Here is a 23,228-nt window from a genome sequence, read left to right on the forward strand (position 1 = left end):
CAACCGGCCTCCAGCTGGGGCTAAGGAAAGGGGAGTGGAGAGGTGCGGCCCCCCCCCACGCCCCTTCGGGGTGGGGGGCGCGGGCTCAGCGTTCCAAGGACCCAGGAATGCCCCCCCTCTCGCCCCCCCGGCCGGCGGGGGGAGGGCTCAGCCGGGAGTTTGGCAAACTCCTCCCCGCGTTGAGTCATTCGCCTCTGGGAGGTTTAGGAAGCGGCTCCGGGTCGGTGGCCCCAGGACAGGGAAGAGCGGGCGCTATGGGGAGACGGGCACCAGGGTTCCCTCTCCACGCCGTGCAACTGCGCTGGGGCCCCCGGCGCCGACCCCCGCTGCTGCTGCTGCTGCCGCCGCTGCTGCTGCTGCTGCTGCTGCCGCCGCCACCCAGGGTCGGGGGCTTCAATTTAGACGCGGAGGGCCCAGCTGTGCTCGCTGGGCCCCCGGGCTCCTTCTTCGGCTTCTCGGTGGAGTTTTACCGGCCGGGGACGGACGGGTGAGTGAGGAGGGTTAGTGGCGGGATGGGGGCTGGGAGGGTGGGGGGGCTGGAGACTGGGGGCGCGGCTGGAGTCTGGAGGGGACCAAGGCTTGAGTCTGAGAGGCGGAGTTTGGAAGGACTAGGGCTGGAGTTGGGGGCCCGCGCCAGAGTTGGGGGCCCGCGCGGGAGTAGGGAGGGGACAGTGGCCGGCGTGGAGCTGGGCGCCTGGAGTTTGAGATCAGTGGGGAGACATGTGTGGGGTGGGGAGAAGACACGAAACTGGAAGCTGGAGAGGTCTGGGCAAGGGTCTCGGGGCCAAGGAAAAGGAGGACGCACGAATGGAGAGCAGCGGGTCTCTTGCTGAGATCTGTGAGCTGCGGGGACCCGGGGCGGATGAGGGCGGAGAGGGGGCGCGGAGGCCGGGAAGGGCTTTTTGGAGCCCTGCGGGACCTCGGGACTCCTGAGGGCCATTGTGCGGAGGGAGGACGGGTCGTGGTAGAATGAGCTGTGTGTAGTAAGAGGGGAGTCTGAGACTGAGGGGGTCCGGAGGTTAAATGGGGACCAGCCCCATCCTCCCCTCCCCCTCCGCTCAGACTAGGAAAGACCCGGGAGGGGGATGGCGGCTCCCTCCCCTTTCTCCTCGGGCTCCTACTCCGCCCACCACCCCCAATCTCCGTTCAGACGAGGGGACCCGGGAACTTGAGGAGAGTCCCGGGACCCGGGCACTGGGGGCGCCGGCGCTGTGGCGGGCTCGGCCAAGGGCGGGTGCTCGGATGTGTCGGGAGGGGTGTGTGTGCGCGCGTGAAGGGGGGTGGGCGGTTTCCCTCTTCCTCTAGCTCTTGGGAGGAAGAGAAATGCCGATTTCCTGTAGCCTGTAGTCTGGAGCTGGACTGAGACCGGACTCCAGGGCTGGGGTCGGAAGCTGGGGAGACGCGGGCGCGCTGGGCCCCAGAGCGTCATAACATAGGACATCAAGGACTGGAGAAGTCTCAAAGGAGGGTCCTCATTCCCAGCTCAGTAGGGTGACAAGCAGACCGGACCTGACCGCCTGGAAAGTGGGGAGCCCATAGACTTAAGGAAACGGGAGTTAGAGCTGAGGCAACATGGGAACAGGAGTGTTTGTTTAAATGTGGGGGGTTGGGAAGGAAGAGGAGAAGGTAGCTAGCTGCCCCTGGGCCCGGCCAGGGACTCCCAGGTGCCAGATTCCTGATCCTCCACACTAACTGGGGAATCCTCCTTCTTCTCCGTCTCTGGGCTCTGAGCTTTCCAATGGTCCCGGCCACCACCACCCCAACCCCAATGTCTCAGGGTTTGATAGAAGTTCTGTCAGAGGTGAGCTGTTTTTATATAGGATACAGTTAACTGATCTCTATGTGTTTTCTTTAATTTTTGGAGGAAAGGGGTTAATCTAGCTAATTCAATGGTGGGGGGGGCACACAAATTTCTTCTTTGTCTGGAGAACGAACGTGGGGATGGGAAAAAAGAAAGATGATTAGGCCCCAGCTGTTGGTTCTGCGCTATTCAAGGTCCCCACCCAACCCCCACCCCACCCCCCCTGGCCTCCTGCCCAAACCCCATTGCATCACCCTGGCCTGGAGTCTCTGCCAGGCCTGGCCTCCCCCAGGCCCCCTCAAACTGCTTACCACAACCCTAATGGAATAGAGAAGACCCGGCAGGGAGGGGATGGGATCCTCCCCCATATCAGGGTAAATCCAGTTGTCTGGCTCTTAACCTCGCTCGTACCCCACCCCCACCTAGCTAAAGTGTCATCTCCCTTTTCCCAACACTCCTTTAAAACATCTGGACTTTCCCACACTCCCATTCCCTAGGTGTCTGCCTGGCCCCTGGCCTGATCCTACAGGCCCTAAAAGCAGTCTTCCAAACCGGGACCCCGCTTTCTCATCCTCCCCCATCCCCTCCTGCTCATCTCTCCTCCCAAGAGAACCCAGGTGTCCAGCTTGCACTCCTCCCCTCTCATTTTCTCTTACAATACACCCTTAGAATAGGGCTCTGAACAATCCACCTCCCCAGTGACCTCCCTCCCTCCACAGCTGGGCCTGCAACCCCTTCCTGCCCAGTGGTGACAAACACAGCCCCCACCTGGGGCCATCATCCTGGAGACGGAGGGCCTCAGTGTTCTTGTTCCCCCTACAACCCCTCTCACAGGAACCCTGAAACAGCATCAAAGGGCAGGGTGAGCACAAGAGAGGTTTATGTGGCAGGAAAGGGCCAAGCTTTAAGTCAGGCAGAGCTGGGCGTGCGTCCTGGCCCCACCACTTGTTCTTTGTGTGGCCTAGGGCGAGTTACTTAAGCTCTGTGTTTGTTTCGTAGTGTTTTCACGAGAATCAGACACCTAATTTATGAGCCTGTTCTGAGAACTAAATGAGACAATATATACAAAAGGCACCTGGTCCATAGAAGGTGATCAGTACACGGGAGGCATGATTTTTACAGGGTCGCTTTCTGTTTTCTGGTTTTCTCCTCCTTGGATATCACCTAGTTCTTTGTCTAACTTCCCCCCCCCCCGACCCCCCGCCCACCCTCAATCTCTTACTCGCTTCTAGTATTTGTTTATAGTAGTGGTCATAATAATGGTCCCTCACATTCCTTAACACTGTCATATCAATTTTTCCATCGGATAGTTACAAAAATCTTTGCCTTAGAGGAAACGCTATTACCCCATTTTATATGCACATATAAAGCCGATGCTTCAGGAATTATAGAAATTGGCTTAGGGACCATTCAAGGAAAATCCATCATTTTATAGGGAGCGAATCCAAAGCTTAGCAAGAAGAAGTGACTTGGCCCAGGTCACCAGCTGGAAAGATGCTCAGCCTTAACCCAGCTCTCTTTCTCTTCTGGTACTGCCACAACTCTTCCTCACCAAGCAGCCGGACATATCTCTTGAGAACACACTGGGGGATGTAGATGTCCTCCTGGGGCCTGGCCAGGGCTGCTATAGGACCTACAGGAGCTGGGCCCTGATCCACTTGACACTCCCCGCCCCCAATCTTGCCAGGCCAACAGAGTCAAACAGTAACCATGTATTGAACAGGAACTTGGTTAATCAGAAGCCTGGCTGGGGAGATAGTAGAGGGGAGAGAAGGGGGTAAATTGGCAACAGTGTAGACCAGAACCTTGGCCTAGGAATGAGGATTTGTGGCTTCTGGTTCTTATGTCAGGAAGGATTCCGAGTGACCTTGGCCATGTTCCCTAACTTCCTTGGTAAAATGAGAACATGGGACTAGGTCAGCAATCTTGTAATTAAAGTTTTTTCTTGGGGGCACTTGGGTGGCTCAGTCGGTTAAGCGTCCGACTCTTGATTTTGGCCCAGGTCATGATCTCACAGTTGGTGAGATTGAGCTCCACATCGGGCTCCGTGCTGGGTATGGAAATTGCTTAAGATTCTCTCCCTCACCCTCTTCCCCACCCCTGTTTGAGTGTGCTCGCTCTCTCTCTCTCTCTCAAAAAACAAACAAACAAACAAACAAACCACAACAAGTTTTTTCTGTATTTTTGTTTAAAATCGAACAATATCTTTCCAGGGCATTCTGTATAAAACAGGAAAAAGAGGTTGCTCTAAAAGAAGATGGGGAGGACTGTCAGGACCAAACTGGCCTCCTCAAATGTCATGTGGCAGGAAGTCTGCAAGGAAGGCATCTGCAAGGAAGTCTTCAACCCAGTGGATGCTCTCTCTCTGGTGCCTTGCAGCTGTGGTGATCCGTGTCTCCGAGAACCAACTCTAGAATTTCAGGGATCTGAGGTTTCAAAAGAAATGATGGCAATGATTTCTTCCCTTGAACTCGGCATTTTGGAAGAGTTTATCTGCCAAACTGCATTTAATAAGGAATAATTAATTCCTTTTCCCTGTTGTCTTTTTTTTTTTGTCAACTAAAAGTTAGAACAAGAAGATACCTGTAGCCGCCAATCAGAGCTTTCAACCAATTTGAGATATAACCAGCTTCCCCACATCAGTTGATATAATTATAGCCCAAAACAGATACCCTTGAGGTTTTAACTAGCCCAGCCACCTTATCAGGTAAATGCATGATTTCCATTAGGCTTTCTGAAATATTGAAAATAGCGCAAGGACGCTCCACTGTTACCTTCGTGGACCCCTAAGAGGGCCCAACTGTTGCCAGATTTAGGAAGCAAGAACTAGGAGAGGGAGAACAGCGAAAAGCTCAGTGACGTGCCTACCCTGACACCAGGCACTTTGCTTGGCACGTGGGAGAGGGCACTGTTTATTGGGATGGAAGGGCCACTGCACCCGCAGGTATAAGTCATGGGGTGGGGACGGGCATCTGAGTCTGTGTCCCTTGCGTGCACACCACATCTCCTGAACCCTCACACAACTACAATGTACACACCCCTGGCTCACGAGCCTGTGGGCTTCCCAGGCTTTGTAAGGTCTTTCTCGCCTTCTAACCCTGCTAGGCTCCAAGCTTCTTCCACAAGCCAGCCCAGGAGCACTCAGGCTCAGCTGCTCCCCAAGAGCAAGGGGTGTGGGAAAACTGGGAGTGGGAGCAGGGTCCTTTGGCTGCAGCCCTGTGCTGTCCTGGAAAGGGAGTGTTGGAGCTCCAAGAGACTTCAAGACAACCTGTTCAACCTCTTCACCCGGAGAGAGAAAGGAAAGGGTATTGCCCAAGTCCACACTGAGCTGGTGCCTGACCCGGAACTCCTGACTCATGGTCCAGTGCTCTTTTCACTGCCTCCTGTATCATAGCTGTTCTCTGGGGCTGCCCCTACTAAGAGAGGCTTGCACCCCTCTCTCCTCACCCAGCCCCGGGACAATGCACTCACTCTCTGCCTGCCACCAAGCTGTGTGTCTGGCAGCTGACTGGGTCCCTGCCTTCCAACTCGCCAGCTCCCACCCCCCTCAACTGGATGTAATGCCTGAGTGAGAGGGGTGGGGCCCTGCGGGGTGGGAGACAAACGGAGAAGTGAGAGGTTGGAAACAGACAGGAAGCCACAGGCAGTAAACATTTCCTGTCCCTAGGGTAACCAGGGCTCGCACCCCACCCCCCTTCACTCCAGGAACTCTCCTCTCTGGCCCCCCTCCTGTTCCTCTGGACCCTGCCTTCTCCCTCCTCTGTTCTCATCCTCCCTTCCTCCCTGCCCACTCCTCATTTCCCCCTTCAGTACCATGGTCCTGCCCCCTCGTTGCTTCCATCCATTATTCCTCTTGAACCCCACCCCACTCACCCCTACCCTTCCTGGTCCTCTTGGAAGACACCCCTAGCTTTTGGGACCTCTACCATACTAACCCACTCAGGCTCTTTCCTGGTAAGAAAAGCTAGGGAACATACCCAAATATCAGGGAAGGGATGACACCGGGAATGTTGAAAGCTGAAGGGGGCCAGAAACCAGTAGAGATGAAGAACACAAGATTTGAGATCAAGAGAGAGGATTAAAAAACCAAAACGAGGAAAGCAAGTAATCATAAGGGCAGAAGGACAGAGAGATTGAGAAGCAGTGTCTGAGGCAGGTATGGGAGGAGAGTTGAGGCCAGACTGGCAGGGACACCGGCCCAGGGGCCAGGTCCAGTTGCCCCCAGCTGCTAGATGCAGTCCTTGTGGGAGACCCTGGAGGAGAAAATCAAGAGGGCTGATGGCTGCATGGAGACCTTGGAGACAAGGGACCTCAAAGACAATGATAGAGGCAGAGTCGAAGGTGAGAAGATTGCCCAGGACCTTAACTCTGACCACCCCATTACATAGGACCCCCAGCAAAGGCAACTTTCTCCTCATCATCTCGAAGCACTGTGTTCAGAGCTAACACCCCAGGAGAGCAAGATTTGAATTCAGATTCCTAGGGATGGTGTGCGGGAAAGGGGTTCAGGGGCTGAACAGAAACCCAGCCAAGATGGGGAGCTCTACCCCAGAGCCCAGGGGAATCTGTCCTCACCATCCTCCAAGCTCCACTCTCCACTTCTACTGACTGATTCCCAAGACTCACATTTTCTTCCTACACACCCCAGGGCTGGGCAGCCCGATGCCTGGGTCTTGGCCCAGAGAAGGACTTTGGCTTGGGACAAGAGGGTAGAAGCTAGGTGAGAGGATGAGAGGACCCTGGAGCTCCAGGGGCTGCATATCCGATGCCGGCAGCTCCAGAGTGGAGGTGGAGAAGATGGGGTTCGGGGCCTCTGGCGCCCCTATTCCTTTCTCAGAACTGACTCCGCTTCCTCCTCTCTTTAATAACAAGGGAAGGTGGTGGAGGGGGGTGGTTGTTGTGTTAGTGACAGCGCCACATGGGGACCGCCTGACTCCAGCCTGTGCCTCTGGCATCTGTGGCATCTTCTGAGATATAAATACAACCCAGGGGGCATCTACCCCACCCCCCAGCCAGCCCCTGGCCCAGAGGCCTGGGGGGACTGGAGAAGGAGTCACTCTGAACCGCCTCTCCTTTCGCCTCCACAGGGTCAGCGTGCTGGTGGGAGCTCCCAAGGCCAACACCAGCCAGCCGGGAGTGCTGCAGGGTGGTGCCGTCTACCTCTGTCCCTGGGGCACCAGCCCGGTACACTGCACCCCCATTGAATTTGACAGTAAAGGTAACCTCCTTGGTAGGCGGGGAAGCTCAGGAGGGGACTGGGGGTGGTACTGCGGCTTGGGGGCGGGCCGAAGGGTGCCTTGAGGGAGGGGTGGAGCCTGTCCAGTTCCACGGCCACGTTCCCTCCAGGCTCTGGTGCTCCGGCTCAGTGTAGAAGCCGCGCAGCGACTCCCGTGGCACTCACACCATGTTCCCAGTCCAGCCCAGCCCAAGGAGGGCGGGCATGATTCAGAAACATGTGGCTCTCATTTCCCCTGAATCACCCACAACTCTGGGAGGCCAGGGCAGTAACACAAAGACAGGGAGAGTCACACAGACTTTTCAGTCCGTTTAACTAAGCACTGACTAAGTGACAGTGCACGCCAGGCACCGTGCTGGTGCTGCAAGGGACTGAAACATGATGAAACCACTGCCCTCGGGGACCTCAAGGCCCAGAGTAGATGCAGAGATGGCTGGGAGGGAGACAGATGGAAAGATAAACAATAACAGCTAACGAACGCTTCAAGAGCACTTGCTCTGTGCCAGGTACAGTCCTGAGCGCCCGGCATATCTTAACTCACTTAATTCACTTAATCCTTTCAGTATCATGTGAGGTATTAGCCCCATTTTATAGATGACAAAATGGAGGTTAAGTCCCTTGTCCAAAGTCAGCTAGTAAATAGTGGAGCAAGGCCATGAACTTGAACAGTCTGGCTCCAGAGATAAAGACTGGGGTAAAGGGACGAAAAGAGAGAGAAAAACACGGAGACGATGGCAGGGACAGGGATAAGATCATGAAACACATTCATTTTTTTTTTTTTTAAGTTTAGTTATTTATTTATTTTGAGAGAGAGAGAAAGAGACAGAGAGCAGGGTAGGGGCAGAGAGAGGGAGAGAGAGGATCGCAAGCATTCTCTGCTGACAGCCCAGAGCCCAATGCAGGACTCGATCCCATGAACTGTGTGATCGCGACCCAAACCGTTATCAAGAGTCAGATGCACTCCACCATTCAACGGACTGAGCCACCCAGGCTCCCTGCCCGCCCCGCCACTTTTGTTTTTAAATCTGAAAGACAGATGAGAATCAAAGGAAAGAAAAAAACCGTACTATAGAGAGCAGAGACAGGGCTTGGAGAGATAGACAGATGCTGGGAGAGAGACATAAGGGAACAGAGATCCAGAATTGTGAGAAAGAGCCAGAAAAGAAGGGATGGGACAAGGTGCTGTTAGAGACACCGACTCAGGTACAGAGAAGCGTAGCCAGAGGACTGCCCTCTCGGGAAACAGCCATTCTTACTTACCACCCCCGTGGCCCCACATCACTTCAAGTGTCCCTGTCCCAGCTGGGTGAGGAGGCAGGGGCACCAGGGGACAGCAACTCTAGAAACGCTAGGTTCTGTGTGTGCACCCATGGATGCACACGTGTCAGGGAAAGGGTGAGTCAGGCTACACAAAGCAGACTCTGAAACCCCCTCCCCACTCCTCCCAGTGAGTCATGGAGCTCAGGGCTTGCAAGTGCCCGGGCACCCCCAGACTGAGAGTGGGGGCCGCTCTAGGGCTCAGCCATCCACAGCCCGGCATGACTCCCTTTTCTCACTTCTCCAAGGCTCTCGACTCCTGGAGTCATTACTGCCCAGCCCAGAGGGAGAGGAGCCTGTGGAGTACAAGTCCTTGCAGTGGTTTGGAGCGACGGTTCGAGCCCACGGCTCCTCCATTTTGGTGAGGGCCCAGCAGGCTGACAGTGGCTCTTAGTGGTGTGGTGTGGTGTGACCAGGGGAATGGAGCAGAGGCCTGAGGGAGTGGGGGAAGCCCTGTTGGACTCACCTGAAGCCCCCTCCTCCTGGGCCCCGCCAGGCCTGTGCTCCTCTATATAGCTGGCGCACAGAGAAGGAGCCGCTGAATGATCCCGTGGGCACCTGCTACCTCTCCACGGACAATTTCACCCGAATTCTGGAGTATGCACCTTGCCGCTCAGGTAGGGCAAGAGGGGGCATGTGCCCTGTGTCTGCCTCCTCCCTGTGATTCCCCACCCCGCTTAGCCTTTCTGATCACTGTCTGGTCCAGGGAGATCCTTTCTCTGGTTCAGCTCTCTCTCCTTTCCTGTGTGACCCGTCTGTGCCGGGCTCCTTCCCACCACCTTCTCCCCTCACAGATTTCAGCTGGGCCGCAGGACAGGGTTACTGCCAAGGGGGCTTCAGTGCTGAGTTCACCAAGGTAAGAGTGTGGGCCGGGAGAGATGCAGCTGTGGGTGATGTCCCAGGGGGGTCAGGACCAGATATGGACTCCTCTCCTTCCCTCCACAGACTGGGCGTGTGGTCCTGGGTGGACCAGGGAGCTACTTCTGGCAAGGTAAATCCTTCCTCTGCTGTCCCTTAGTCCCCTGGCACACAGCCTCTCATCCTTCTTCCAGTCTGAGGTCACCATCCTTCCCTCTTCCCTCCCTGTCCAGATTCTCCTCTCCCTTCCTTGAGACTTTTGTACCCTTTTCCACCACCCTCCACAAGCTTCCCTTCCTGGAACCAGACTTCTGCAATCCCACCCAGTCAGTTCCCGGCGCCCCCCTCCCTGCCACCCTCCTCCTCCGTCCGTCCAGCTCCTCACCCCCTTCCCCAGGCCAGATCCTGTCGGCCACCCAAGAACAGATTGCCGAATCCTATTACCCCGAGTACCTGATCAACCTGGTTCAGGGGCAGCTGCAGACCCGCCAGGCCAGTTCCATCTACGATGACAGCTACCTGGGTGAGCGAGCCCCAGGGAGGAAATAGGGGGGAAGAACCTCCGGTGGTCTTGTCCCAACCCCTGCACTCCCCCCCCCCCCCCCCGCCACCTCTCTTCTTCCATTCGGGCATCCTTTGTCCCCCTGCCCCACTTGTGTGCAGGCTATGTAGGAAGGCCCAGTAGGGTTGGGGAAGGAACTGAAGGATGGGCCACAGCAGAGGGGTCCCCCCAGGAATACTAATATCCACCCATCCTGTCCCCCAGGATACTCTGTGGCTGTGGGTGAATTCAGTGGTGATGACACAGAAGGTGAGTGTGTCTCCAGGGGGGGGCCAAGGGAGGGGACGAATGGAGACCCAGGACCTAGGGCCACAGGAACCCAGACACCATGCTGGTCAGATTTCCCTTTCCCCTCCCTTAGCCCACAACTTTCTCTTCTTTTGCAGACTTTGTCGCTGGTGTGCCCAAAGGGAACCTCACTTATGGTTATGTAAGACCCAACTTGACCTTCCCTCCCTCTCCCCTTCCCCTCCCCTGGTTAATCCCAAAGAACCATGCATGGCAGTTTGTGAGGATTCAAAAAGCGGATCAGAACACGGGCTCTGGAGGCAGACCTGGGTTCAAGTACTGGCGTTTACTCTGAATGAGTCATTCTGTTATTTATTCATATACCCCCCGCTGCATTCCACAAAATCCCCAGACCTACTTAGCCTCTCTGAGCCTCATTCTTCTCTGTAGAATGGGATAATAATAGTTCTGACCTCACGAGGCTCTTGTAAGGATGAAATGAGATAACGCCTGTGAAAGTTCTTAGTGAACTACGAGGCGGTGTACAATTGGTAGCTGTTATTATTAGACCGTGACAAGCGCTTTAGAAAGGACACAGATAAGACGGCCATAGGAGTTCATTCAATTAACAACATTTATGAAGGCCAGGTCAAAGATAAGAAGATGAAAAAGACACCATACCCCATCTCATAAGGTGCTTCTAATCAAGTATGTAAGATAAGACACACATACAATTATAATCCAAGGTGTATCTACTATACACAAGCTCGCCGCTGCTTCAGGCTCTGTCCTCTCATGATGTGTATTCTTCACAACAAGCTTCTGGGGGTAGATAATACCATACACATTTTCCACGTGAGAAAGCTGAGGCTCTGAGACCAAGTAAGTGGTTTAAGATCACCCAGTTAGTAAGGGGCTGGAGAGAGATTTGAAACTAGATCCGTCTTGGTCCAAAGTCAGCGTTCTTTCTGCACGATGAGAAGTTTCAGAAAAGCAGTTAAGAGGATATAGCAGTTAAGAGGAAGGAATAACCTACTTTTCTAGGGCAGGAATGGATCGGAGAAGGTTTTTTTTTTTTCTTTGCTTTTCCTTTTTAAGGTACATCCAAATTAGTTAGCATCTAGTGCAACAATGATTTCAGGAGTGGATTCCTTAATGCCCCTTGCCCATTTAGCCCATCCCCCTTCCCACAAACCCTCCAGGAACGCTCTGTTGGTTCTCCATATTTAAGAGTCTCTTTTGTCCCCCTCCCTGTCTTTATATTATTTTTGCTTTCCTTCCTTTGTGTTCATCTGTTTTGTCCCCCATATGAGTGAAGTCGTATGATATTTGTCTTTCTCTGACTAATTTCCCTTCACATAACACCCTCTAGTTCCATCCACGTAGTGGCAAAAGATCAGAGAAGGTTCTATGAAGGATCTGTGGAGATGTGGCAAGAGGGCATCCTAGACAGGAGCATGGCAGAAAAGGAAAAAAGTCAGGCCATTGTAGCAGACTCGTGGGCTGACTGAGCATGAAGGGAATAAGGAAAGGTTGAGGAAAAACAGATTAGTTGGGGCCAGATTCCCCAGGGCATCCATCAGAGGACCAGTCGAGAAGTTGCGAATTTGGGCAGCGGCTGCAGGGAATCACTCTGGGTTTCCAAGCCAGAAGTGCCCCTCCTGGATCCGCTCTGGGACCATCAGTCCGACTGCGGCAGTCGGGGCAGGGTGATGGAGGCAGGAAGAGAGCCGGGGGGCCGTCCAGCAGTCTGGAGAGGACTCACCCCAGAGTAGGAGCAGCGAGAGTGGGGAAGGGGGCAAGGAGCCAAGCGACCAGGGGACTGGTGGGGCCAGTCACTGAGGGGGGACCAAAGGGAGACATGAGCTGTTTGTGGTTTGGGAGGCCTGAAGGATGAGGGACGCCTGAGGTCTCAGGGTGCATTCAGTCGTTCAACTAATAATTACTGTCTGCTGCTCACCGAGCACGACTTCAGGCTCTGGGGAGAAAGCAAAGGACAAAACCAAACTCCTGCCCCCGCTGGTCTTCTATTCTAGAGATGGACAACAGACAGACAAACGTAACCTCTGTCAGTAGTTGATAAGTGATGGAGAAAAATAGTGAGGGTGCCTTGTGGTGGAGCTTCCTGGCAAAGAGATGGGGGTGTGAGAGCAAAGTCAGGAGGGAATTAACAAACAAGCGGTCTGTGTCTCCAGCAAATGCCTTCCCCCTGAATATCCTGTACCTGTTTGTTCTCTACCCGTGGGATGGTCTGGGAGTCCGGGACCAATGGGTATATCTCATCATCCCCAGGTCACCATCCTCAATGGCTCGGACATCCGATCCCTCTACAACTTCTCAGGGGAACAGGTGAGGACACCCCCCACACACAACCCAGCCTGGCCCTCTGCCAACCAAGTCCCAGGCGTAAGCCAGTGAGCCCAGGCTCCCTGGAGTCTCTGACCTCCCCAGCCACAGTCCCTGCTGATCCTGTTGAGTGACCCCCTACTTCTGACCCAGTGCTGCCTCTGTGTCCACCCCCACCCCAGATGGCGTCCTACTTCGGCTATGCAGTGGCTGCCACAGACGTCAACGGGGACGGGTGAGTAGTGGGAAGAGGGCACACTACGATGCCCTTCCCAGATCCAAGACCGAAGAGCGGGGGTAGGACAGAAAAATCCAGGGAGAGTTTTTCTCCAGGCTTTTGCTCTGGGTTCTCCTCCTGTGCTGTCATCCCCTTGCTCAGGAGCAAGGAGAGAGCTGAGAGCTAAAAGACCACAAGATCTCAAGTCTTCTCACTTGGGTGGGCAAGAGCCTGGGATCCAGGAGGCCTAAGATGTCCTGGCACTGGGACTGGGGAGGTGGCAAGGCAGGGTATCAGGGTGCCTAGCTTTTCCCCTTCCCTCAGGCTGGACGACTTGCTGGTGGGGGCGCCTCTGCTCATGGAACGGACAGCTGATGGGCGGCCTCAGGAAGTGGGCAGGGTCTACATCTACCTGCAGAACCCGGCTGGCATGGAGCCCACCCCCACCCTCACCCTCACTGGCCATGATGAGTTTGGCCGATTTGGCAGCTCCTTGACGCCCCTGGGGGACCTGGACCAGGATGGCTACAATGGTAAGCACCAGAGATCCCAGGAGCTGAGGAGGAGTCTGGAGCCTGAGTCAGAAGGGGTTTGGGGAGAGGCCGGCTGTCAGCTAAGATACCCAGACCCCCCAGTGACTTCCCTAGGAGGTGTGTTGACTTTAACCCCACTGTCTAGGTCTTGGGGCTTGAAGAGATTGGAAAACTGGGAATGACAGATGGAAAAAAAAAAAAAAAACACTCCTGGGTTCTGGGATCTGGTGGTAGAGATTTGGATTCTTGGATTCCTGGCCTCCAGACTAGTGTGTGTTCTGTGTCTTGCAGATGTAGCGATTGGAGCTCCCTTTGGTGGAGACACCCAGCAGGGAGTGGTGTTTATATTCCCTGGGGGCCCAGCGGGGCTAGGCTCTAAGCCTTCCCAAGCTCTGCTGCCCCTGTGGGCAGCCGGCCACACGCCGAACTTCTTTGGCTCTGCCCTTCGAGGAGGCCGAGATCTGGATGGCAACGGATACCCTGGTGAGTAGTGTCCCAGGCCCCTCTCACCTGAGAACTCTCCTGGTCCCGGACCCTTACCCCCACTTCTGCATTTTCCTAAGCTCCTGGGTGCAGTTCTAGGATAATGCCACCAGGTGGTGCTGTCCCCTCGCCTCGGCCTCCTTTGAGCAATGACACTAGAGAGGGTTAGGAAAGGAGGACCTTAATGTGGGGCTCGCTGTAAGGGGTAGTTTCTGGACTTCTTGCAGATCTGATCGTGGGGTCCTTTGGTGTGGACAAGGCTGTGGTGTACAGGTATGAATTCCAGGGGAGAAGTGGGAACTGGGGAACTTCTCAGATGGGCTAAGGCTGGGAAAGTGTACAAAGGCCACTGGCTTCCCGGGGCTTGGGCATCAGCTTCCTGTGCCCAGGGTTCCAGAGAAGTCTTAGTTCTCTTGACCCCATATCCACTCTTGGCAGGGGTCGCCCCATCATCTCTACCAGTGCCTCCCTCACCATCTTCCCTGCCATGTTCAACCCAGAGGAGCGTAGCTGCAGCTTGGAGGGGAACCCTGTGGCTTGGTGAGCAGGGGCCCAGGAGATTACAGAGACTGAGTCTGGAATACCTCAGTCTGGGCTTGGACGTGGGCAGAGAAACCAAGTCTGTGGTAGGGGACGAAAGGAGGTGCCCCAGTCTGGGTCTTTCTAGGGGGGAGCCGGAGGCTAGGGTTCCCGTTCACCAGCTTTCCTCTTGGTCTTCCTCCAGCATCAACCTTAGCTTCTGCCTCAATGCTTCTGGCAAACATGTTCCTGACTCCATTGGTGAGAGAGACTGTCTGAATCTCTTAGGCCTTGGGATAGGGGGTGGGGAGGAGGGGGAGGGGACCTTGGCACCTCCCTTCTCTCTGAATAGGTTAGGAGGGAAAGACAGATTCTCCTGAACATATGTTCCTGGCTGCAGGCTTCACAGTAGAACTCCAGTTGGACTGGCAGAAGCAGAAGGGGGGAGTACGGCGGGCACTGTTCCTGGCCTCCAGACAGGCGACCCTGACCCAGACCCTACTCATCCAGAACGGGGCACGGGAGGACTGCAGAGAGATGAAGATCTACCTCAGGGTATGGCCCAAGGGCGGAGAACAGACTGGCCTGGGGAGGGCGTCACAGAGAACTGGGGCCCCTCTTGGAAAAAAAAAAAAAAAAAAGAGAGAGAGAGATTAGGAGAGTCCATTGAGAGGCTTAGGATTTTGGGGGCAAGGAAAGGGGCCCTTCTGTCAGAGGAACTGGGAAGCAGGCTGTCAGGGCCTCAGAAACAAAGTGGATGGTCAAGTTTGGGCACCTGGATTCTTGAGGGCCCTGCATGGGCCAAAGGACATGTGAGAGGCTGAGGAGCAGGGCCACCAAGTCCCCAATGCCTCCTGACACAGCAAACCCTCTTCCCCACCCCCAGAACGAGTCAGAATTCCGAGACAAGCTCTCCCCAATTCATATCGCCCTTAACTTCTCCCTGGACCCCCAAGCCCCTGTGGACAGCCATGGCCTCCGGCCAGTCTTACATTACCAGAGCAAGAGCCGCATCGAGGACAAGGTGAGGAGATGGGGAGCGATGAGACCCGGGAGGAAAGAGACCTGGGCACCTTGGGGCAGTGCCCTGGAGCGGGGAGCCTTCAGCCCAGGAGGAGGTCTAAAGTCCGCCTCTCAAGGCTAACCTGCTCCCCAGGCTCAGATCCTGCTGGACTGTGGAGAAGACAATATCTGTGTGCCAGACCTACAGCTGGAAGTGTTTGGGTAAGTGAAAGCCAACAGCAAGCTGGGGGATTCCAAGATGCCAGGGTCGCATAGCAGAACATGTGGTGTTTGGAAGCACTTGGCACCTGAAAAGGTAGAATAGGGACATACTAGCAAGCTGTGTGACCTTAGGAAGTCACTCAACTTCTCTGAGCTTCAGCTTCTTCATCTGTATAGTGGGAATAATAGCATCCATTTCTCTGCCTTTTTGGAAGGACTAAATGAAATAATCTACATAAAACATCTGGCCTACTTCTGGCCATAGAGTTGGAACGCAGTAAATGGTATCTGTTATTATTATTATTTATTATTGTTATGGTTCATTGTCCTGATTTGGGGATTAATTTCCCAGTGTCCTTTGCCCCGTGTTCCCCCTCCAGGGAGCAGAACCACGTGTACCTGGGTGACAAGAACTCCCTGAACCTAACTTTCCACGCCCAGAACGTGGGTGAGGGCGGCGCCTATGAGGCCGAGCTTCGGGTCACAGCCCCTCCAGAGGCTGAGTACTCAGGACTCGTCAGAAACCCAGGGGTGAGAGGGGATTCTGAGGCAGGGTTTGGGAGGAGACCCTGTCAGAGGGGCACCAAAGCTTTACCTATACCCACCCCACCTCCAGAACTTCTCCAGCCTGAGCTGTGACTACTTTGCTGTGAACCAGAGCCGCCTGCTGGTGTGTGACCTGGGCAACCCCATGAAGGCAGGAGCCAGTGTAAGTCTGGCACAGGAGTGAGGATCTGAGAAGACAGTGACCAGCCTTTCCAGAGCACAGCTGTGGAATAGGGAAGGGGGCTGGAGCTGGGGTGAGGCAAATGCCCAGTCTGACAGGCTCCTTTGTCCTCCCTCCTTGTCCCACAGATCTGGGGGGGGCTGCGGTTCACAGTCCCTCATCTCCGAGACACAAAGAAAACCATCCAGTTTGACTTCCAGATTCTCAGGTAGGGAACCAGTGGGGCCGGTGGGGCGGGGCCTGGTGCAGGGGGCGGGGCCTGGTGCAGGGGGCATTCTCCTTAGCTGGGCTCCAGCACTGCCTCAGTCTCTCCTCCATCCCACAGCAAGAATCTCAACAACTCCCAAAGCGAAGTGGTTTCCTTCAGGCTCTCAGTGGAGGCTCAGGCCCAGGTCTCCCTTAACGGGTAAATTCCCCCGGGGCAAAAATGAGGCCTTTCTGGGAGGGGAGATACTTCTAGGAAAGGGTGCATATGGGATCCCTTCCACTGTCCTCTAAACCACCCTCCTCTTTAGTGTCTCCAAACCCGAGGCAGTGCTATTCCCAGTGAGCGACTGGCATCCCCGAGACCAGCCTCAGGAGGAGGGAGATGTGGGTCCTGCTGTCCACCACGTCTATGAGGTGAGGGACGGCCAAGGCGGGGGTGGGGAGGCACTGGGCTGGTTCCAGGCAGGCTGCTGGGAGTGGAGGGGTGGGACCAGAATGAATGACAGGGAAAGGGGAGCCACTCACTGTAAGTGACTGATGGCTGGGACTAGAGAGAGGGACTGAAGAGAAGAGAGGAGGGAGGGGGAGGGATAGGCGAAGGCCTGGACAGGGTCCTTGTGAGGGAAAACCAGAGGAGAGACCAGCCAGTTAAGTGACTTGGAAGGGAAGGATGGATCCATCTCCAAGAGTGTTGGCTGGAGAGGATTTTGTCTCTACCTGTTGATCTCCTCCTTCACTTCCGAGGTGGGAGACATGCAGGAGGGGAAGGCGGGCCGTAGTGTCCCAGGGTCTCAATAGGGCAGAAGCCTTCCCTTCCTTCTCAGGATGATTGTGTTCTCCTCTCCTCAGCTCATCAACTTGGGCCCCAGCTCCATTAGCCGGGGTGTGCTGGAACTCAGCTGTCCCCAGGCTCTGGAAGGTCAGCAACTTCTCTACATGACCAGGGTTACAGGACTTGGTAACTGCACCACCAGTCACCCCCCCAACTCACAGGGCCTGGAGGTGAGAGGCCTGGAGACTGGCATGGGGAGAGGGACCAAGGTTAGGGGGGTTGAAGAAGGTCCCTGGAGGCCTGGAAGAACAAGGATGTGCCTGAAGCTTAGGACCGAGGTCACTGAACAAGGGGCAGAAGGACCACAGACACCTCAAGGCTGTGGGAGGGAAAAAGACCATTTTATACACAGCCTAGAATATCCTTCCCTTCCTTCCAGCCCGGGCATACCTCTAGGGCCCATCTCTGTCCCACCTTCTCTGGGAAAGCCCCTTCAGACCTGTTTCCCTGGGCCCTAATGCCTGGTTTAAAGTTTGTTTACCCATTGGCAACATTTAATTAAATGAGTGTCTACACTGAACACTGTTATAGGCTCAGGAAATATCTCACCGAACAAAACTAACAAGACCCCCACTCTCATGGAGCTTACATTTTAGTAGAAGGTAATAGACAATTAAAATGAAATAAATAAATAAATAAATAAATAAATAAATAAATAAAATGAAAAAGGGAGGGGCGCCTGGGTGGCTCAGTCAGTTGAGCACCCGACTTCAGCTCAGGCCATGATATCAGGGTTCGTGAGTTCAAGCCTCACATCGGGCTCTCTATGCCCCCCACCCCCGTCTCTCTGCCCCTCCACAACTAACACTCTCTCTCTCTCTCTCAAAAATGAATAAACATTTTTAAAAATTACATTTACATTATATTACATTACATTAAAAAGGGAAAGATTAACAGGTACTGAAAAGTAATCGACATGCAATGTTAACATGGAAAGGCTAGGGGACCAGTCTTTTAATGAAGTCATCAGGGAAAATCTCTTGAGAAGGTAACAGTTGAACTGAGGCCTCAAAGACAAGGATGAACCTGCTTGTGAAGACTCAGGAAAGAGCATTCCAAGCAGAGAACAGCCAGTGCAAAGGCCCTGAGGCAGGGATGGGAACCTAACTATTTACTTACACATCTTGTAAACTCCAAGGACCAAGTTTAGTTCGTGTCTGTATTTCAACACCGAGCTTGCTGCCTTGCCATAGGAGATGGTCACTGGATGGACGAAAAGAACAGATTGAAAAAAAACATAGGTTGAAGCTGCTCTGGAACCCAGGTGCTGGCTGACTTCAACACTGTGATGGGGCAAGAGTGGTCCCTAATGGTCTCTTTCTTCTTCCAGTTGGATCCTGAGGGTTCCCAGCACCACCTGCTACAGAGACGGGAAGCTCCAGGCCGGAGCCCTGCCTCCTCAGGACCTCAGATCTTGGTAAGTCACACTGGGACTTGGGTTCTCAGAGCCACCAGAAGGGCAGAACTCCACATTCAAGTCTCTCTTTTCTTCCCAGAAATGCCCCGAGGCAGAGTGTTTTAGGCTGCGTTGTGAGCTTGGGCCACTGCACCGGCAAGAGAGCAGAAGTCTGCAACTGCATTTTCGAGTGTGGGCCAAGACCTTCCTGCAAGTGAGGGAGCCTTACCTCAGCCCTGACCCTTGACCTTCAGAGCCTCCTGATCTTCCCCTCCCTTTCCCTAGTGCTTAAGCCAACTCCTTTGGTGAATGGGACCCAGGCACTCCCACTCCCATCCCTCACCCTCCTTTAGACTGGGCTGTGTGTCCTTTGTGCCACCTGGTGGCCACACTGGGAGTGACAGCTTCCCTCTCCGGGCCCGTTCAGAGGAGGGAGAACTGGAGAGAGACCAGCATGCAGAGAATGATAAAAACAACAGAGATGGAAGATGAATCCATAGTGGAGAGGCAAGCAGATGTAGGAATAGTAAAGAGCAGTTATTTACTGAGCAAACGCTGTGGGCCAGGCAGTGTCCTGGCTGCTTAACCCTATCAATGATTCAAAAAACTTTAAAATATATATATATATTTTTAATGTTTATTTATTTTTGAGAGCGAGACAGAGAAACAGACAGAGCATGAGTGGGGGAGGAGCAGAGAGAGAGGGAGACACAGAATCCAAAACAGGCTCCAAGCTCTGAGCTGTCAGCACAGAGCCCAAAGCAGGGCTCAAACCCACAAACCGTGAGATCATGACCTGAGCAAAAGCCAGACACTCAACCGACTGAGCCACCCAGGTGCCCCTCAAAAAACCTTTTTATTGAACATGCCATCATCTGATTATACATTATTTAGTTACACCTATTTAATTACACATCTGTTATCTCATATAAGGAACACAGATATTCAGGAGAGAATGGGTCCAAAATAGAAAGATCACAACCTGAGCCAGATCATGGGGAAGCCCCTGTGTCCTCTAGATCCTAAGGGGGGCTTCCCCAAACACCTTGTCCCCACCCACAGCGGGAGCACCAGCCGTTCAGCCTGCAGTGTGAAGCCGTGTATGAAGCCCTGAAGATGCCTTACCGAATCCTGCCTCAGCAGCTTCCCCGAAAGGAACTTCAGGTGAACCTGGGCCAGAGGTCTGGGCCAAGGACACCAGGGCTTGGAGTACTGGGCCTGGCACTAGAACAGGGACGTGGGTGGGGGCCGGCCTCGTTATTGTAAAATATGTTTATTGAGCATTACTAGGTGCCAGAGCCTGGGCTGGATCCTGGAGACATAACGATTAGCAAGATGGACAGAGTATCTTCACTCCTGGAGTTCACAGTCGAGTGGGCAATGAGAACACAGTGTGACAAGTGCCAGGATATTTAAGGGAACACATCACGGGGACAGTGAAACGCAGTCTTGCAGGGTCAGGAAAGGCTTCCTGGAGGAAGTGATGTTTCAGCCGAGACATGAAGAATAAACAGGAACTACCAAGCTAATTAGTCAGAAAAGGTATATTCTCTGGGGAGGGGGAGTCAGCAGGGGTGAAGACCCAAAAGTAAGAGACAATGACGCACCTTTGAGGAATTTAAACTTTATAACGTCCAGAATTGCGTTAGCCCAACATGGGAGGTAAGAGGTGGGTTTTTGTCCGATGGCAAGTAGCAGCCAAGCGTAGGGTGGGGAGAACTAAGGACCCTTCAGTGACCTCTCCTGACTTGCTCCCTAGGTGGCCACGGCTGTGCAGTGGACCAAGGCAGAAGGCAGCCACGGTGTCCCACTGTGGATCATTATCCTAGCCATCCTCATTGGCCTCCTGCTCCTAGGTCTGCTCATCTACATCCTCTACAAGGTCAGCCACATCCTACCCGTGACTTGGCCGCCCTCTCGTCAGGTTCTGCCCTTAACCCAACGTAGTCCCAAGCATCTATCTCCAGACCAGTTCTCCAGCCATGTGCCCCTACCTCTGCCCTGGCCACAGGCATGCCATCCTGACCCTGCCTGTCGGATCCTTCCCTTCTAAACCACTAGCTCAGAAAGAGTCTCTTGACCCAAGCTGCTAAGCTTGCCTGGACTTAAAAAAGCAATGTTACTCACAAGTGGCAAATATGTGGCATTTGTGATATCACTTCCTACAAAAACTAATGGCAGCCATCACCACTTGACTATACCCTAGAAGTGGCCTTAGAATCCTTCTCAAGAGGCAGCTACTATTAAGCAGTCAGACTTGGATCTTGAATTCAAAACTATTCGCCAGCCCTGGCCTAACTGGGGGCAATTTCACAGCACTGATGAACGAACCCTGTATACCAAAAGCACTCCCAGCATTAGCCCTCCTGGCCCATTGGACCTACTGAAGAGATAGTCTTTTTTTTTTTTTTTTCTTAATGTTTACTTATTTATTTTGAGAAAGAGAGAGGGAGAGAGTGCACACGCGCATGGGGGAGGGGCAGAGAGAAGAGAGAGAATCCCAAGCTGTACACACTGTCAGCATGGAACCCAGTGCGGGGCTCGAACTCACAAACTGTGAGATCATGACCTGAGCCAAAATCAAGAGTCGGACATTTGGGGCACCTGGGTGGCTCGGTCATTAAGCATCCAACTTCGGCTCACGTCGTGATCTCACAGTTCATGAGTTCCAGTCCCACACTGGGTGAGCTCGAGCCCCAGTGAGTCCTGCTTCTCTCTTTCTTTGCCCCTTGCTCACTTGTGACCTCTCTCTCTCTCTCTCTCTCTCTAACTAAAAAAAAAAAAAGTCGGACACTTAACTGACTGAGCCACCCAGGCACCCCTGGAGAGGGAGTCTTAACAGCCAGGAATTTAGGCCATTTTCCCAAGATGGGGAGATTAGAAGCACTAGAATCATCTTCATATCTGCTTAGGATAAGATCTGGGGAGAAATGGAAGCCAGAATATCTAAACTCTCCCTTCTTCCCCCCTCTCATTAGCTCGGATTCTTCAAACGCTCCCTCCCATACGGCACCGCCATGGAAAAAGCTCAACTCAAGCCACCAGCCACCTCTGATGCCTGACTCCTCCCAGTCCCAGACTCCCAAGCCTCAAGGCCCAGTCCCCCCACCCTCAGTCTACTGACAGGGAGGGGGCTGGGCGCTTCCTGAAGGTGCTGAGGGCCAGGGAGAAGCTCCTCTCCCCAGCCCAGAGACATACTTGAAGGGCCAGAGCCGGGAGGTGAGGAGCTGGGGATCCCCTCCCCCCATGCACTGTGAAGGACCCTCGTTTACACATGCCCTCCTCATGGAGAGGGGAACTCAGATCCAGGGATAGAGGCCCCAGCCTCCCTGCAGCTTTTGCATTTTGGAGAGAGTTTCCTGAAAACAACTTGGAACCAGACCTGGGGAATCCAGTCCCAGTTATCTGGGCCAGATGTGCCACCAGGACTTACTGTCCAGCTCCAGCCTGCAAAGATCTATTCTCAGCCTTGCCAGAGATCCACAGGAAGCCCCCCAGCTAAGAACCTGGAACCTGGGGAGTGAGACCTGGAAGCTCTGGACAGCCCCCACCCCGGTGGGCCGACAAGGAAACACTAACCGTGGATGGTGCCCCAGGCCCAGCTCAGGACAGATCCCAAACGAGGATCGATGCTGGCTCAGAACCAGCTCCAAGGGGACTCAGAACTTTAATGGGGCCAGATCGAACCTGGGGCCTGGGGTTGATCTGGGACTCAGACTCAGACATTGGTAACCTAACCAAGCCGATCCAGGACTACATTTGAGCCTGTTCCAGACCTGGGCCTGGAGGCCCAATCCACCTCTGACTCAGAAGAAGTCAGGAATTGCCCAGGACCCTGAAGGGGCCATGATGGCAACAGATCTGGAACCTCAGCCTGGCCAGACGCAGGCCCTCCCAGTCCCCCAGAAAAAGGGGAGCCCACTGTCCTGGGCCTGCAGGATTTGGGTTCTGCCCACCAGCTGCACTGACGCTGCCCCTTCTCTCCCTGCCCAACCCCCCCTCACCTCAGCTCCGGACATCCGGGACTTATTTAAACTCTGTTGCAAGTGCAATAAACCCGGCCCGGTGCCCCCACTGACCAGAGCCGGAATTTGTGTCCTACCCCACTCTTTCCAAGCCCATCCTGGAACCAGATGGCTCAGTGGATAGGAAATGTCTGTTTTTCACAGCTTTTTTCCACTGGGAGCCAGGAGTATGACCCCCCAGGAACTATAGAACCACTTTTTGGGTTCCCTTCTCTCAGGTGAAAGAGATGATGTGATGATGGAAGGGGTGAATGGAGGACTTGACTCCTCTGCCCGTCACCCAGCTCCACCAGATCTGGTTCCCAGCGCCTCCCGGAGAGAAGGGAAAGAATTCCTTCTTTTTGGGTTTGAGCACTAGGGAAGAGTGCAAAGGGGGAGGTCCAAGTTGAAGGTGGAGGACGATGGTCCAGAATGCTCACCTGGGCTTCCCTAAATCAGAATAATGAAATGGCTTGAGAGAAAAAGCCACAAAACTAAATCAGAAGAAAGCCAGTTAGGTTTTTGTTTTGTTTTATTTTGCTTTCACTGCTTATTGTATACTGGTAGGTAGAGAGGGTGTTAAATAGTTTGCATACCTTATCTCATTTCGTTTCTCTATCCATAATCCTGTGAAGTGGGTACAATTAACCCCATTTACATGAGGGAAAATTGAGGTCCAGAGAGGTTATATAACTTTCCCAAGGTCACCCAGTGAGTGCGAGAGCATAGTCGAATTTA

The 23,228-nt window shown here is 53.9% G+C and overlaps 1 protein-coding gene and 1 long non-coding RNA gene across 2 annotated transcripts; one reads left to right on the top strand and one right to left on the bottom strand.

The window, feature by feature from the left end:
* Window positions 1-22,564, top strand: ITGA5 (integrin subunit alpha 5). Its single transcript, XM_058742503.1, has 30 exons — window positions 1-487; window positions 6,889-7,019; window positions 8,603-8,715; window positions 8,851-8,971; window positions 9,149-9,210; window positions 9,300-9,345; window positions 9,610-9,735; window positions 9,979-10,023; window positions 10,161-10,204; window positions 12,295-12,351; window positions 12,531-12,583; window positions 12,890-13,098; window positions 13,390-13,581; window positions 13,809-13,854; window positions 14,020-14,121; window positions 14,306-14,361; window positions 14,501-14,655; window positions 14,987-15,124; window positions 15,257-15,324; window positions 15,705-15,855; window positions 15,941-16,033; window positions 16,180-16,259; window positions 16,377-16,457; window positions 16,567-16,672; window positions 17,108-17,260; window positions 18,421-18,507; window positions 18,587-18,700; window positions 19,549-19,650; window positions 20,246-20,368; window positions 21,465-22,564. The coding sequence occupies exons 1-30, from the start codon at window positions 108-110 to the stop codon at window positions 21,546-21,548; spliced, it is 3,318 nt and encodes a 1,105-aa protein (XP_058598486.1). The 5' UTR covers window positions 1-107; the 3' UTR covers window positions 21,549-22,564.
* Window positions 3,959-18,421, bottom strand: LOC131519461 (uncharacterized). Its single transcript, XR_009265637.1, has 2 exons — window positions 18,210-18,421; window positions 3,959-4,227 (listed from the first exon to the last, which is right to left on the bottom strand). It is a non-coding gene; the product is annotated as an uncharacterized LOC131519461 (long non-coding RNA).
* Window positions 22,565-23,228: the final 664 nt, after the last annotated feature.

The sequence above is a fragment of the Neofelis nebulosa genome, chromosome 8, assembly GCF_028018385.1.
Source record: "Neofelis nebulosa isolate mNeoNeb1 chromosome 8, mNeoNeb1.pri, whole genome shotgun sequence".
NCBI classification, from domain to species: Eukaryota; Metazoa; Chordata; class Mammalia; order Carnivora; family Felidae; genus Neofelis; species Neofelis nebulosa.